This window comes from Notolepis coatsorum (assembly GCF_963971535.1).
Source record: "Notolepis coatsorum genome assembly, chromosome: 17".
NCBI classification, from domain to species: Eukaryota; Metazoa; Chordata; class Actinopteri; order Aulopiformes; family Paralepididae; genus Notolepis; species Notolepis coatsorum.
Window position 1 is genome coordinate 33982633 of NC_140181.1, and position 15122 is coordinate 33997754.

Genomic DNA, 15122 nt, shown 5'->3' on the forward strand with positions numbered 1-15122 from the left:
GTCTCTTTCTGTTTCTCCCTCCCTTCTCTTCCTCCCTCTCTCTCCCTCCCTTTCTCTATCCTCTCCCCCTCTCTTTTCATCTCTCTCTCGCTCTATCTCTCTCTGTCTCTCTACCTCAATTTCTCTCTTCTATCCCCCCCTCTATATCTCGGTCTCCTCCCCTCTCCCTGCCTGTCTGTCTCGCTCTCTCTCTCCCTCCATCCCTCCACCCCCCCTCTCTATCCTTTCCATCTCCCTCTCTCTCTATACCTCACCTTCTCTCTGTCCCCCTCTTTCCTCTCTCTCCATCTCCCACCCTATCTCTCTCCCTCACTTTCTCTCTCCCCCTCTCTCTAGCCCCCCCCTCTCTCTATCTCCCTCTCTCTTTCTCTCTCTCTCTCTCTCTCTCTCTCTCTCTCTCTCTCTCTCTCTCTCTCTCTCTCTCTCTCTCTCTCTCTCTCTCTCTCTCTCTCTCTCTCTCTCTCTCTCTCTATCTCTCTCTCTCTCTCTCTCTCTCTCTCTCTCTCTCTCTCTCTCTCTCTCTCTCTCTCTCTTTCTCTCATATGAACTCTAAAACATCATGTGTTGTCATAGGCTGACCTGGCTGGCATGGGTTGGCATGTTAGCAGCACCTGTGCCCCCCTACTCTCTGGCTCAACAGCAAACACACACACACACACACACACACACATACACACACACACACACACACACACACACACACACACACACACACACACACACACACACACACACTGAATGTTACATAACCCTGTGTAAATATGACATACTGTATAAGGAAAGCCAGGGCTTGACGCTTACCAATTTTCAGAAGAAGCACCCATGAAATTTAATTAAATTAAATTAAAAGAATCTAGGAGCACACAAGGGAATTTAGGAGCACAGTGAACATTTTTAATACCAATACTTTTTTTCAGTAGGGTTGGGAATTGTTTGGATTTGATCGATTCTGGTTCTGCTTATCAAATCAGGTTGTTATAAAATTTCTGTTCCGATTCTAATCATTTTGGTGGGGGAGAAAATTAAATATCAAGAACCAAAACTATTCTACCTTTCATTCTTGGCAGATTTAGGCTCTAGTCAATAAATTGTGAACTAAGACATAAAGGTATAATTTTCTCTTAACCTGCTGTAACTTAAACTTCGTTTTTGTCGTCTGTTTTTGATGCATATGACAGGATGTCAGAGGTGTATTCAATTCATTAATATTGCTGTGGATGATAATGCATTTAGCTTATTAACTGCCAAGGAATGTAAGCCGTTCACCTTAAATTACTGCTCAGTGACATTCATAAAAAGAAAATCAGGACATAATATAATATAGTATAAGCGCTAACAATGCTACCATTAATGGGGGACCACAGCATGGAGGGTTGAAGCAAATTCCTTGCTGCATGAAATACTCTTGCTGGAGGTATTGTGTTTTGCTGTATTCCATCTTTTTGTGAACCTCAACCAAACGTTTAAGCATTTGCTGCTGTTAGCCACCGACCGCTGTTAGCCATTGTCCATCAAAAGTAAACAAGAGCCTCTGCTCACATGGTTTTGTTGAGGCAACCATGTAACCATGATGTTGGTCCAAGCAACAGGTCCTGGTAGTTGAGTAGATTTTATGCAGTGAGGGGGGGGGTTCTTCTGATGAGCAGGTTGGCACCTTGCATGGTTGCCTCCACCATTGGTGTGTGAATGTATGAGTGAATGGGTGAATATGAGGAACAAAATTGTAAAGCACTTTGGATAAAAGCACTATATAAATGCACCATTTACCATCCATCTCTCCACCCATCCATTAATCTATCCATCAATCCATCTCTTCATCCATCCATCTACCCATCCATCCATCAATATCTCCATCCATCTCTCATCCATCTCTCTACCCATCCATCTCTCCACCCATCCATCCATACATCTCCCCATTCATATCTCCATCCATCCATCTTTCCCTCCACCCATCCATCTCTCATCCACCCCTTCATCTCTCCATCCATCTCTCACCCACCCTTCATCTCTCCATCCATCTCTTCATCCACCCATCTCTCCATTCATCCACGAATCTCTCCATCTCTCCATCCATCCATCTCTCCATCCATCCACCTCTTGTGTGTACTTCTTAATGCACTCAGTAGTGTATACTTCTTAATGCACTCAGTAGTGTGTACCGCTTAATGCACTCTGTAGTGTGTACTTCTTAATGCACTCTGTAGTATATGGTAGGCTACTTACCAGGTCGTGATTGGTGGAGTTTGAGTCGTCCTCAGGGAATGGTTTGGACACGCCCAGAGCCATACAGTTGGCAAAGATGGCTACAAGGATGAAGATATCAAATGGTCTGAGAGACAGAGGTTAAGACAACAACACACACCATGGACATTACATATCTAACTGAAATTATGGTCTGAGAGACAGAGGTTAGAGGATAAGGCCATTTCATTTTCTTGTCAACATAACCTACAAAATTATTTGGACAATGGAGTTGTATGACTTCTGGATATGAGCTATAATCTGGTGTTGGCTGAATGGACCAGGCTTGTAAGTAGGAGCAATGAACTGTAGGTTTTGGTCTTATCATCGTTGACAATAAGAAAAATAATGTCCTGTCGGTGAGTGACAGCAGGTATATCCCCTAACTGAATTCTCAACCCACCTTTTGACCACACCCCTAATCCGAGCCGTTGAGGAGTAGTTGGTTTTTATAGTTTCATGAGATTAGCGCCACCATGAGGCCAGATGAGTCTTTACAGGCCTCCTTTCTATTGTAAGGTAAACATATTTGTCAAGTTTGGTGGAAATTGTACCGTGTGTTCACAAGTAATGAATCATTTCCTGCTTACCATGCGTTTTTCTGAAATGTTATTGAATCTGGTTTGGCCCATCAATTATCTAAATTGCACATTTGAAGATGTTAGTCCCCAGATTCCACACGTTATACACGTTCTGCACGTTTAGCGGATGTAGGTAAAAAAGGGTTTCAGGATGCCAGAAATTCCAATATGGTGGCATAGGTACTGTGGTAGAAACTCTCCTCCTCTCCCCTAATCCAATACCCTCCATTTGTCTCCTTTGTCTCCCACCTCAACATCCGGTCTACCTACAGTATGTGACACCTCCCCTCTCCCATTATCCCCCCACTACACTCCTCCTCCCTCCTTCTAGTCACCCTCCCCGGCCCCTCCTTTGACTCCCACTCCCACAACACCCCCCCCCCTGTATCATCCTCCTATCTAAATCACCCCCTCCCTCCCACCTGGTTACCTGGCCCCACCCCTTCTATCATGGTAAGCAAGCACAGAGAGACTCAGAAGGAGCTTCTACCCCCAGGCCATCAGGATGCTCAATGAACAATGAACAATAACAGACCATCAAATACACCCACAACACACACATCCACACGCACACACTCACTTTAAATAAACAACACACTGTAGCACCCACTTTACCCACTTTAGACACTAACACACTTTATATTTATTGGCATCAATCTCATGCACCTCACCACCACAAGGTGGCACCACAAGCTAAGCTATACCTCACCATTTCTACACTGTACTGTATTTGCATTATATAGACTGTACATACTGTATATATGTATATTGAACATTTTTGTTTTGTTTACACTTGTTTACGTACTTGACTTTCTATTTTATACTTATATTATACTATTTTATACTATCTTGTTATTTTATCTAGCACACTCTCAGGAGCAAAACAGAAAGAAGCATTTCATGCAAAAGTATTCTGTATTTCTGTATGACAACTAATAAAGAAACTTGAAACTTGGTATATAATCTAGTTATGCAATGAATCTAGGAGCTTACTCGGGATCCCCCCGGCCAGGGACTTCGAATTATTGCCTCCGACATCCACAACAGTACTTATGGCAAACTTGTTGTGCATGAGTAGACACATCTCTGGATACCAGTAGACTGTATGACTGTGTAACGCTCTGGGTTCTCTGGCTGCTGCCTGAGAACCGTACACCATTCTGACACCTGTCACTTGTCTCCCCTGTCACTAATTGTCTGTGTTCTCTGATTCGTTGTCACTGTGGTGCGTGTGGAATGTCTGGAATGTGTACCTATGTAACCCCTGTCTTCCCTGTGTTTTATCGTCGGTTCTTCACACTACCTCGGTACCTCCAGCTCGGTACACGGCGGTACCCCTGGACTCGGACGTTCCTGCTCCAGATCGTCTTGATTAATGGTTCAATTCTTTATGCTACTTCAGTAGACGCTCAACGTCATTGCCTATTCTCTGTTGCGCTGAAAGGTCATGGGGTCACCAAAACCAATAGGGTTCTTCCACTAGGGGTCATGAATGTGTGCCGCATATTTGAAAAGACTGGAATGAAAGCTCTTCAAGTTATCGTGTTCACAATCAAACACTGTACATTTGGACTGATGGTGGCACTAGAGGAAATGTCATGGGGTCACAAACATCTATAAGGTTCATCCTCTAGGGGTCATGAATGTGCACCGCAAATTTGAAAGGATTTGAATGAAAGCTATGAGTTATCATGTTCATCTGAAAGGTCTGCTGTGGTGGCGGTCAGGGTAAATCTATAATATCGCAACACTTTGTTCGGGGATATAATTATATACACTATCCTTATCCTAGACAGCTGGGCCTCCTTGCTTGACTTTTCCTAAACATGTGTTATTTAAACATTACTTAAAGTATCGACCTAGCCGCGAGGTGCGCTGTTCTAATGTTGAGGACACCCAACCCCAAAATAAAAATTATCTTTTTTGAGGAATGACTAAATGTGACTGTGCTCAGTGCTATCGTCCTCAAGTCGCGGAAGTCAAATGATGGCAAATCACAATAGAATAATTTTGTGTGTGTTTTTAGTATATTCTTTTCATATTATCACAGTTTGAATGTTTAACACTTATCCTCATCCCTGTAGTCAATGCGCCAGCTTTCCATTGCCTATTTTCACTGTGCGTCACAGTGTTTGCAGAGCCATATCTATATTCTACATTATAGCTATGGAGACAATACTATGTCTCATTTGACAGTCACTATCTCTCATCCAACATGTAAAAAAGAGTACATTTGTTCATGTATATGTTTGTGTATTATTGTGAGGAATCCTGCATGCAGCCTAACGAGGGGGCGTGCCGTTTTTTCACCTTCACGCACCTGTTGGGAGTTTGCGATCAGCTCGGGAGAGTACTTGTATCGCAGACTCCCCTCCACTCCTTGTCGGGTCGTTCTTGTTGCTACCATCACCTGCCGCGTCTCCGGCGTGAGACGACGTGCCAGCCATCACCACCTGTCGCCGATTGCCTGGAGTGGGACACCGCCTTCGCTCTCTAATACTCTACGGGAGGATTCCAGTGTTCCCACTCCAGACGTCAAGCCGGCTACTTCCCAGCTCCCTCTTCGTGGTCCTGGTTCCTGGGGTGAGGCTCGCCATCGCTCCCTATTACTCCACGGGAGGATGGCCGTGTTCTCACCCCGTTCCCCTCGGACCCCTGTGTTCTACTGCCGCGTCTCCGGCGTGAGACGACATGCCCCCCGTCACCACCTGTCGCCGTTTTCCTGGAGTGGGACACCGCCTTCGCTCTCTAATACTCTACGGGAGGATTCCAGTGTTCCCACTCCAGACGTCAAGCCGGCTACTTCCCAACTCCCTCTTCGTGGTCCTGGTTCCTGGGGTGAGGCTCGCCATCGCTCCCTATTACTCCACGGGAGGATGGCGTGTTCTCATCCCGTTCCCCTCGGACCCCCTGTGTGCTGCATTGCCCGTGGGCAGCGTCTGGTCTGGAGGAGGAGGATTCCTTGGCAGAGCTGAGCCGCAGAGCCCTACTTGGTTGTAGGGACGAAGAGGATCCCCGTTACTTGTTCCCAGCCTGTTCGCCCGTTAAAGGCACAGTGCCGCCTTTTTTGTGTTCATGGACGTTTTATGTTTTTACCCCCTTAAAGGCTGAGTGCCGCTTTTTTGTATTAAATAAATAATGCCCTGTTTTTGGCTAACTCTCATACCTGTCTTGTGCTATTGGGGTCGGTTTCAAACCATAACAATTATCCCGTTACTTAACCCATTAGAACCCACACCCATTTCTACTTCAAGGAAAATTATGAGAGGCATACGACTGACTAAATAGACTACAAAGAACACATTTCTGAATTTATTTTCAAAATAGCGCCCCCTAATGGCAAAGATCTGAAATGTTACATATATGTCACATTGGGCGTTAATCATTAAACTTATTCCTAATTCCCATGTAGTGCACTACATGGTACTACAGGGTACTACAGGATACTACATGGTACTACAGGGTACTACATGGGTACTACAGGGTACTACAGGGTACTACATGGTACTACATGGTACTACATGGCACTACATGGCACTACATGGCACTACAGGGTACTACATGGTACTATATGGGTACTAAAGGGTACTATAGGGTACTACATGATACTACATGGCACTACATGGTACTACATGGCACTACATGGTACTACATGGCACTACAGGGTACTACATGGCACTACAGGGTACTACATGGTACTACATGGCACTACAGGGTACTACATGGCACTACATGGCACTACATGGCACTACAGGGTACTACATGGCACTACAGGGTACTACATGGCACTACATGGCACTACAGGGTACTACATGGTACTACAGGGTACTATATGGGTACTAAAGGGTACTACAGGGTACTACATGGTACTACATGGTACTACATGGTACTACATGGCACTACATGGCACTACATGGTACTACAGGATACTACATGGTACTACATGGTACTAAAGGGTACTACATGGTACTACATGGCACTACATGGTACTACATGGTGCTACATGGCACTACATGGTACTACGGGGTACTACAGGGCACTACATGGCACTACATGGCACTACATGGTACTACAGGGTACTACAGGGTACTACATGGTACTAAAGGGTACTACATGGTACTACAGGGTACTACAGGGTACTACATGGCACTACAGGGTACTACATGGTACTACATGGCACTACAGGGTACTACATGGCACTACATGGCACTACAGGGTACTACATGGTACTACATGGCATTACAGGGTACTACATGGTACTACAGGGTACTACATGGCACTACAGGGTACTACATTGTACTACATGGCACTACAGGGTACTACATGGCACTACAGGGTACTACATGGTACTACATGGTACTACATGGCACTACAGGGTACTACATGGTACTACATGGCACTACAGGGTACTACATGGTACTACATGGTGGTACTACATGGCACTACAGGGTACTACATGGTACTACATGGCACTACAGGGTACTACATAGTACTACATGGCACTACAGGGTACTACATGGTACTACATGGCACTACAGGGTACTACATGGTACTACATGGCACTACAGGGTACTACATGGTACTACATGGTACTACAGGGTACTACATGGTACTACATGGCACTACAGGGTTGGCACTACAGGGTACTACATGGCACTACAGGGTACTACATGGTACTACATGGCACTACAGGGTACTACATGGTACTACATGGCACTACATGGTACTACATGGCACTACAGGGTACTACATGGCACTACAGGGTACTACATGGTACTACATGGCACTACAGGGTACTACATGGCACTACAGGGTACTACTACATGGCACTATAGGGTACTACATGGCACTACAGGGTACTACATGGCACTACAGGGTACTACATGGCACTACAGGGTACTACTACATGGCACTACAGGGTACTACATAGAAATATGACTGATATTTGTTTTAATATGCTTTGAACAATTGAACATTTGAACAATATAAAATATAATAACTAAATATCATTGAATCAGACAAATTAACTGAGCAGATCATAATAATTGTTCGCATTGTGACATAATGTGTCACAGCAAATTTTCATGAACATTTTAAGGTGATATGCCCGGTGTGACGTATGTGTCACAGCGATTTTTATCAATTGTTTTCTTTATCATTTTATTCAAGAAATGTGTTCACAACAGGTTATATATCATAAAGACCATGTTATGTAAGCATTATAATTCTTAAATGGGCAAATCTTACCTTTTAGCAACAAAAATCTAGCTTTTGAATGCTAGCGACTTCTGTAATTTAGTCACCACCATCAGTCATCATTGTGGAAAGGTGGTTCATGGGAGCACAACATCACATGATCTGTCACATGACCCCACCAGGATGTTCCACTGGTGTCCCTTTGGGACTTCATGAGGTAAAATCAAGAAAAAAGCTTTATATGGACATTTCCAGGACATGTAAAGTACGTGTGACACCTGAGTCACGGTGGGCCCTATATAAAAAAAGTATAAAATATATATATATATATATTTTTTATTAATAACGTTTTTAATAAAACATTTTTTAATTAAAAAAGAAATTGGCATCCTCTGTTATTTTACCCATGCAACGCCACTGTTCTATAATCATATTTCAAATTGCATGTGTCCGGATGCCAGAATTCAGTAGTCTCTACAAAATCTCCTGTTTAATCATCTTTGCACACGTGATCTCAAGAAGGTGCTGAATGAGCTCAGTGGCAATTTTTCATGTCTGGTACATTTTAGCATGCTGTTATACAACGTCTAAACCATGTCTGTGGTTTAGACATTGAGTTCATTGCTGGGTTAAGTACTTCTATTCTATTCACATATATGCTTAGTACTACATGTATCTATTCTATTCACATATTATTACTACATGTATCTATAGCTATGTCCACCCATCACAAACATGCGGACTGTCTAATGCCTGTCCCCTTCTCCCTGTCTCGCTGTGAGTGGATGTCTCGTGGTGATGACCGCCGTTGACCGGAGTGCTGGACGTCCCATGGTGATGGCCGGGAGGATGCGATCCTCTCTATGGATCCTCAAATGGATCCATCATCAGCTCTATTCTATTTTCAATCTTTCAAAATGTTCTTATGTACCCCAGTTGCTATTGCATGTCCATATTTGTGTTCCATTACATGTATATGTACATACTTACCAACAGGTTCGCCTGTTTTATAGCAACACTACTATCACCGAGATCTAAGAAGGGAGATCCCCCCTTGAACGGCCCTTCTAAGGTTTCTCCCCTCCACATTGCCTGTGGTGCTTTTTTCCTATTGCTACTGTAGGTCTTTAGTGAGTTTTTCCTTACCTTCGTGTGGGGTATGTCTGACTGGGAGTGTTGCATTTATTTATTTTACATTTTATTTTGGATTTCATGGTGTTTTTTGTTTTCTTCTTGATTTATTGTGATGTTTCTTCTTGACTTGTGACATGTCCGGCCCATTAACGTGTGTTACATTTGATTTGATTTCACTTGTTTTTATTAGGGATTATAGTAGTACGTCCTACTGTAGAACATGACATATTAGCATGACATCTCATTTAGTAATGTCAATACTGAACGACTGCATGATTGGCTCTTGACATGGCTCTACAGACATCCGTGGAATTAAATAATTATAATGATAATAAATACGACTATGTCTTGATGTATTGGCGTGCACCCGAGTTTGAAAGAGCCTTCTTTGGGACAAGTCATTGGGGATTGCCATCACTTCAGACATCCGCGGAATTAAACAATTATAATGATAATAAATACGACGCTATTTGTATCATTAACAATCATGTTCTACATACAGTATATAGTCATGACTCAATAAACCATGTCCGAAAATAAATAAATAAATAAGAACTAATCCCGATAGTTTCGGATATAGCTATAGTCCATATACTGTCTTGTTCTTATGATATTATTTATTGTGGTTTTATTTATTTATTACATTACTTGCACACATCTAAGAGCCAGTAGAAATGGCTTGATTGTATATTACTGTTGCAATTTACTGTTAGATTTGCACTCTGGTTGGATGTTGTATTGTACATGTAATGACAAAAAAATTACTATACATTTTAATCTAATCTAATACAAATATTGGAGATGATATACAATATTATTATTATGATTTGGAGTAGCAAATTGCTGTCACGCTATAGAGCGTGCGCTCGAGCATGTGTACAGTATACAGTATCCCAGTATCCACACAATATCTGCTGCATCGTTAATGAGCTAGAGATTTATATGGAATTCGTTAATCTATTCTTAGTCTATTCCACTTCATCACGCAATTGGGTTATAATAATAACTGGACTTTTTGAAGAAGTCTTTAATCATCATATAGTGATACACACATGCGATGGGCGGCACACACAGGAACACACATTATTGATTAGTTGGTTATTGGTTAGTTGGTTATTGGTTATGCAGCAGGTGATCCAGGCAGATTAGTGAAGTATACTGTACATACTGAGCGTGCACGTGTATGTGTGTGTAATGCTCAGATTCCTCATTGAGTCATGACTATTAATGCAAAACTTAATTTTCGTATTTATTATCATTATAATTATTTAATTCCGATGATGTAGAATCGACTTGAACGCAATCACCAACTATTTATCCCAAATGAAGCCTTTTACCAGTTCCATCACCTGTGCATTGTATGTTACTATTGATTCAAGATTGTTTATTGTCATGTGCACAGTTAAACAGACAGTGTGCCGTACAATGAAAATCGTACTTTACTAGTCCACCCTTCAGATCACACAAAATCACACAATACTTAACTAAATACAAAAAAAATAACAATTGAAGTGCAATTTAATTGCACTTTACTATTACATTTGCGCTCTGGTTGGATGTTGTATTGTACTTGTGCTGTATGATGACAATACATTTTAATCTAATCGAATTGTGATTAATCGACTAACCAATAAAATAATCAACAGATTAATCAAATAATAATTGTTAGTTGCAGCCCTTTGTGGTATTTTGGGGTATACTTTGGGGTACTTTGTGGTTCTTTGTGGTACTTTATGGTGATTAGTAGGACCCGTCTATACTGTATACTGTAAAGTAGTCTTTCCTGTAAAGTAGTCTATACTGTATACTGTAAAGTGGTCTATATTGTATACTGTAATGTAGTGGACTTGCATATGGCTGTTGGATCCAAGTTAACATGAATATAATAATATGCAGGTTGTTTCAGACTGATTAACGTATGGTTATGTATATAACCAAGTTATATGAATTCTGGTGACGCTCAGCGTCAGTCTGCACTGACTTCACTTCGTGCAGTCAAAAAATTCCACAATGTACCTTTACATACCAACATTCGTCTGGCCACACCCCTATCCGCTTACCTTCATAAGCAGGTGTGTGGTCACCTACTCGCCTCCTTCCCAAACTTTCACCACAAGGCGAGATCAAGGGCTGCAGCGCCGTCCTGACGCTGAGCGTCACCAGAATTCATAGAACTTGGTTATATACATAACCTTACGTTCTATTTCATTCTGGCCTCCGCTCAGTGTCAGTCTGCACAAGAGGAGCTGAGCGGAAGCCAGAAGCTCAACAAATGTACCCCGCTGAAGCCCCCCACAACCATTAGACCGGGGAGGACCGAGCCCCCCGACCCTCCCTAATGGAGGATACCCTCCCTATTGGAGGATGGGAGGGAGACGGATCCGACCGTGCGAAGAGGAACTCAAGCAACTCAACGCACAGGGTGAGCAGATCGTGGCTTGACCCCACGACTACGCACACGCACAACCCGCATGCCACCAGGGAACGAACGGAAGGAACAACCCTTGTTACCGCCCCCAAAATCACGGGGTCAAGAGCAAACTCAACCCCGTGGCAAGGCCGTAGCAGCGGAGCGCGAAGGAAGACCCAGACCCACTGAAGGGACTGGATCCCCTGGAAAAAGGGGGGCCCGGAGAGGTCAATGACGCCAGGCATCAAGACCCCACCAGGCGGTCACTTAGTGACACCGCCCCCCACATCGCCAGCGTATTCGGACAGGGCCCCTCCAAGAGCGGGCCCTTTCCCCCCAATAGTACACCGCCTGGCACACTGACCCTGCAACACCAGAACCAGAACCAGTCCCGTGCCCTAACCACGCCGACATGCCCACTCCAGGAGAGGGGGCAGGTATGCGTGTTGATCTAAAACATGAAAAGAGGGCGCCACCCAGACGGTCCTATTTATACCACGCTCAGTGGCCCACCCCAAGGGCGTGAGACCCCTCTACCTATGTTCTGATCTATTCCGTTAACATCCCCCAGATATGAACGAGAATCCGTCGAGACCGAGTAACAGGCTCTCGGAAGAGGAAAAAATCCCCCATCCCAGTTGCCCTATAAAAACGCTGTTTTAATAACAAGCAACCAAGGCGTACTAGCCTCCCGCATGATTCTTAACAGAAACACCCCGAGCCAGCACTATGTATGCGTCGTGACCCAAAACATATCAATGGACAGTCTAACCAGACCCCACATTGATCCTTCAAGGCGCCTGGGAGAACGACAAGAAGGTTGTCGTGCTTCATATTCTCCACTCTTTTTTATTAAAAAAGAAAGAAACACCGACTGACATGAATCCCACGTGACGCAGCCGAGGGTAAATTATTTTTACATTTTTACATCCCTCCACCCTCATCACAGAGGAGAGACGGAACTCCTCAGAGAGACTTCCCACGTGAGCCATAGATTGAAAAGTCACGGTAACATTGAGTCATGTGACCAACCGACTCAAGTTACACGTATATCGAGCGTAGTAGAACAGTAAGTTCCTACGCTCTGCCCCGACAACTTGACAACAACAGACCCTACATACGGGTCTAAACTCACGGAAGCCGTCGTCCAATAGAAACGTGCCTAGTGACGTTTGCTATGACGGGGGGAAACCCAAGACTCAATCGCCTGTGATAGGTGCGGAGTCTGGGAAACCCTTCCCCCCCCCCCGTGCCAAGCTGCCTAACAGCTTGACCCTGACCGAATGAAAAGAGAGTCCCAGAAACCCCCTGACCAATCAGAAGAGGGAAGGAGGGGTTTATCCGGTACCCCCTCGCAAGCCCAACCCTCGCACATGACAACAACAACAGCCATATGATACCTTCAGTAGCAATGCCAATGAATAGCGCAAGCTAATTCAATGCACGCTAGCCACAGACACATCTGTGAACAGGGTTTATAGCAAGGCCAAGTTGTGTATGTGTGAACCCGACACCCGTATCTATGTTGTAAGACACAGAAAATCTGATAGAGAGAGAGAGCGGCTGAGCCGTGATACGTTTTCATACGAGCATTACTGCAAACCAACACAATAGTGTTGCAGCTCAATATCACTGTTTAAGCAACAGAGCACACAACTAACCTCTACCTTTATCTGAAGATTCAGGTCGAGGCAGAAAAAACCCTTTTTCAACCGAGTGTAGGCTGCAGGCCTTGCTTAAGCTCTAACATGAAAGTAACGTCTAGCCCTCCTATCAAACCCATACTAGCAAAAGATTCACACGTTGCATCCCCATCATACTGTATGTTTGGTGAATAAACACACAGTTTGTTAACAAAAAATACAGTCCCTCCTTAGGAGGGACTCTTTATTTTTCAACAAAATCATAGTGGGGCCGGGAAGGGAACAGGGGGGGACCACAGAGGGAAAAAGTCAATGAACTTAGCGACGCCTGCCACGAGCCGCTTGGGTTTTCCACCCCGTGGAGCCCCGGTGGGACGGTAAACGATCGGCGGCTGGTCTCGACGTTCCCTACCGTCACCTCCGGGTGATGATGGGCCGGCTGCAGTGGCGGAGGCGCCCTCTCTCCTCCTGGCCTTCTTCGCCGAAGGTCCAGCAGTGGCGGTGGTAGCAGCGTCGGCCATGGCGGAGGAACCTCGACGACGCGGCGGCCGTCTGACTCCACCGGCAACATCGGGCGGGGGGAAATGAGGCTGGAGCACGGAGCGCTCCTCCTGCATCTCCCTGCAGGTTGAGGTCATCAGCTGCAGTGCCGACCCGAATAGTCCAGCCTCGGAGAGGGGTGCCGTCAGAAGTGGAGTCCTCTTCTTCTCCGGCACACGCGCCTGCTCCAGCCAAAGGTGGCGCTGGATCAGAGTGGCCAGGGCGTGCACTTTCCCAGCGGCTATAGCCTGCGGCTGAATCAGATGCAGGATGGCTCCTGCCGACTGGGCGAGCTGATCATGTTGTAAATCAGTCAGCTCCGTCAATATCCCGGACATGAATCTCGCCAGCTGCGCGATGTTGGAAGTGGCAGCTAGAGATTGTGTCCCGGAGATAAATGACTGCTCACTCCAAAACGCCAACCGCCTCGCCGATTTCCCTTGGGGAACCGGCTTCCGTAACGGCTCCCACACCACCTCAGGACAAAGGAGCGCCGCCATCGGCCTATCAAGCCGTGGCACGCCCTCCTTCATGCCGTCTACCAAACCCACCACCCGCGTGACTTGCACGTAGGTGGGAGTAAGGCCCATGATGTGGGAGACCACCTGTCCCTGATGGACGTAGGCCGCCATTGAAGGGAAAAATGGGTAGACAACATCCACCCCTCTCACCGGGCGACGTTGCCATAGATGACCTATGAGATCGTCAGGGACAGGAACAGGCAGTGGCTACGGCAGCGGCACGCCGTTTGCGACTGCCGCCGCCGCCATGAGCTCAGGGAACAAAGCATGCAGTTCCCCCTGCATACTTTCCCCCTCCGAGCCCGCGTCCCTCACATGCAGCAGACTACTGGTTAAGGAGCCACATTCTGATGTGGCTGATAGCAGGGCATCCCGCCGCCGAGTCGGAGGTTCTAACCCAACATCTGCGGACGAGGAACCCCAAGGAGACATCTCACCCCCCTCCAGTGTTACCTGGACGGGCGGGAGACATGTCTCCACCGGGCCTTCAAACAAGAACCCGTCCGCCTCTATCATGTAGTCCTCTGTTTCCATCGGCCATGTAGAGACAGACGCATCCTCATCCGGCTCCAGCAACTCACCAAAACCAGGTTGTTCGTGTCTGCAAGCCACCATCTTGCGACGGGAGCGAGCTGACGCAAAAAGTTTGCGTCTCAAATCCCCCGCAACCAAAGGCGCCGGCCGCCCAACAGCTGACGACTCCCCGGAACCAGGCCATCGCACAGGAGACGGCACTGGTGCACCAGCTCCTTGGAGAGGCAAACTACCCATCGGACGCCTACCGGGCGTGGCTGCCGACCACGAGAGAGGCCTTCAAGACGCACGACAGAGGCGGCAATGGAGAACCGCTGGTGAA

General features: G+C 45.7%; 1 protein-coding gene across 1 annotated transcript in view; it reads right to left on the reverse strand.

Annotated features, from left to right (window-relative positions):
* LOC311243998 (voltage-dependent L-type calcium channel subunit alpha-1D-like) overlaps positions 1–15122 on the reverse strand; it is a gene marked incomplete at both ends in the record, with an annotated part of 170375 nt that overhangs the window by 153084 nt on the left and 2169 nt on the right. Inside the window, 1 exon segment of the mRNA XM_084333407.1 lies at positions 2224–2329. Within this exon segment, the coding sequence (XP_084189533.1) occupies positions 2224–2329 (106 nt within the window).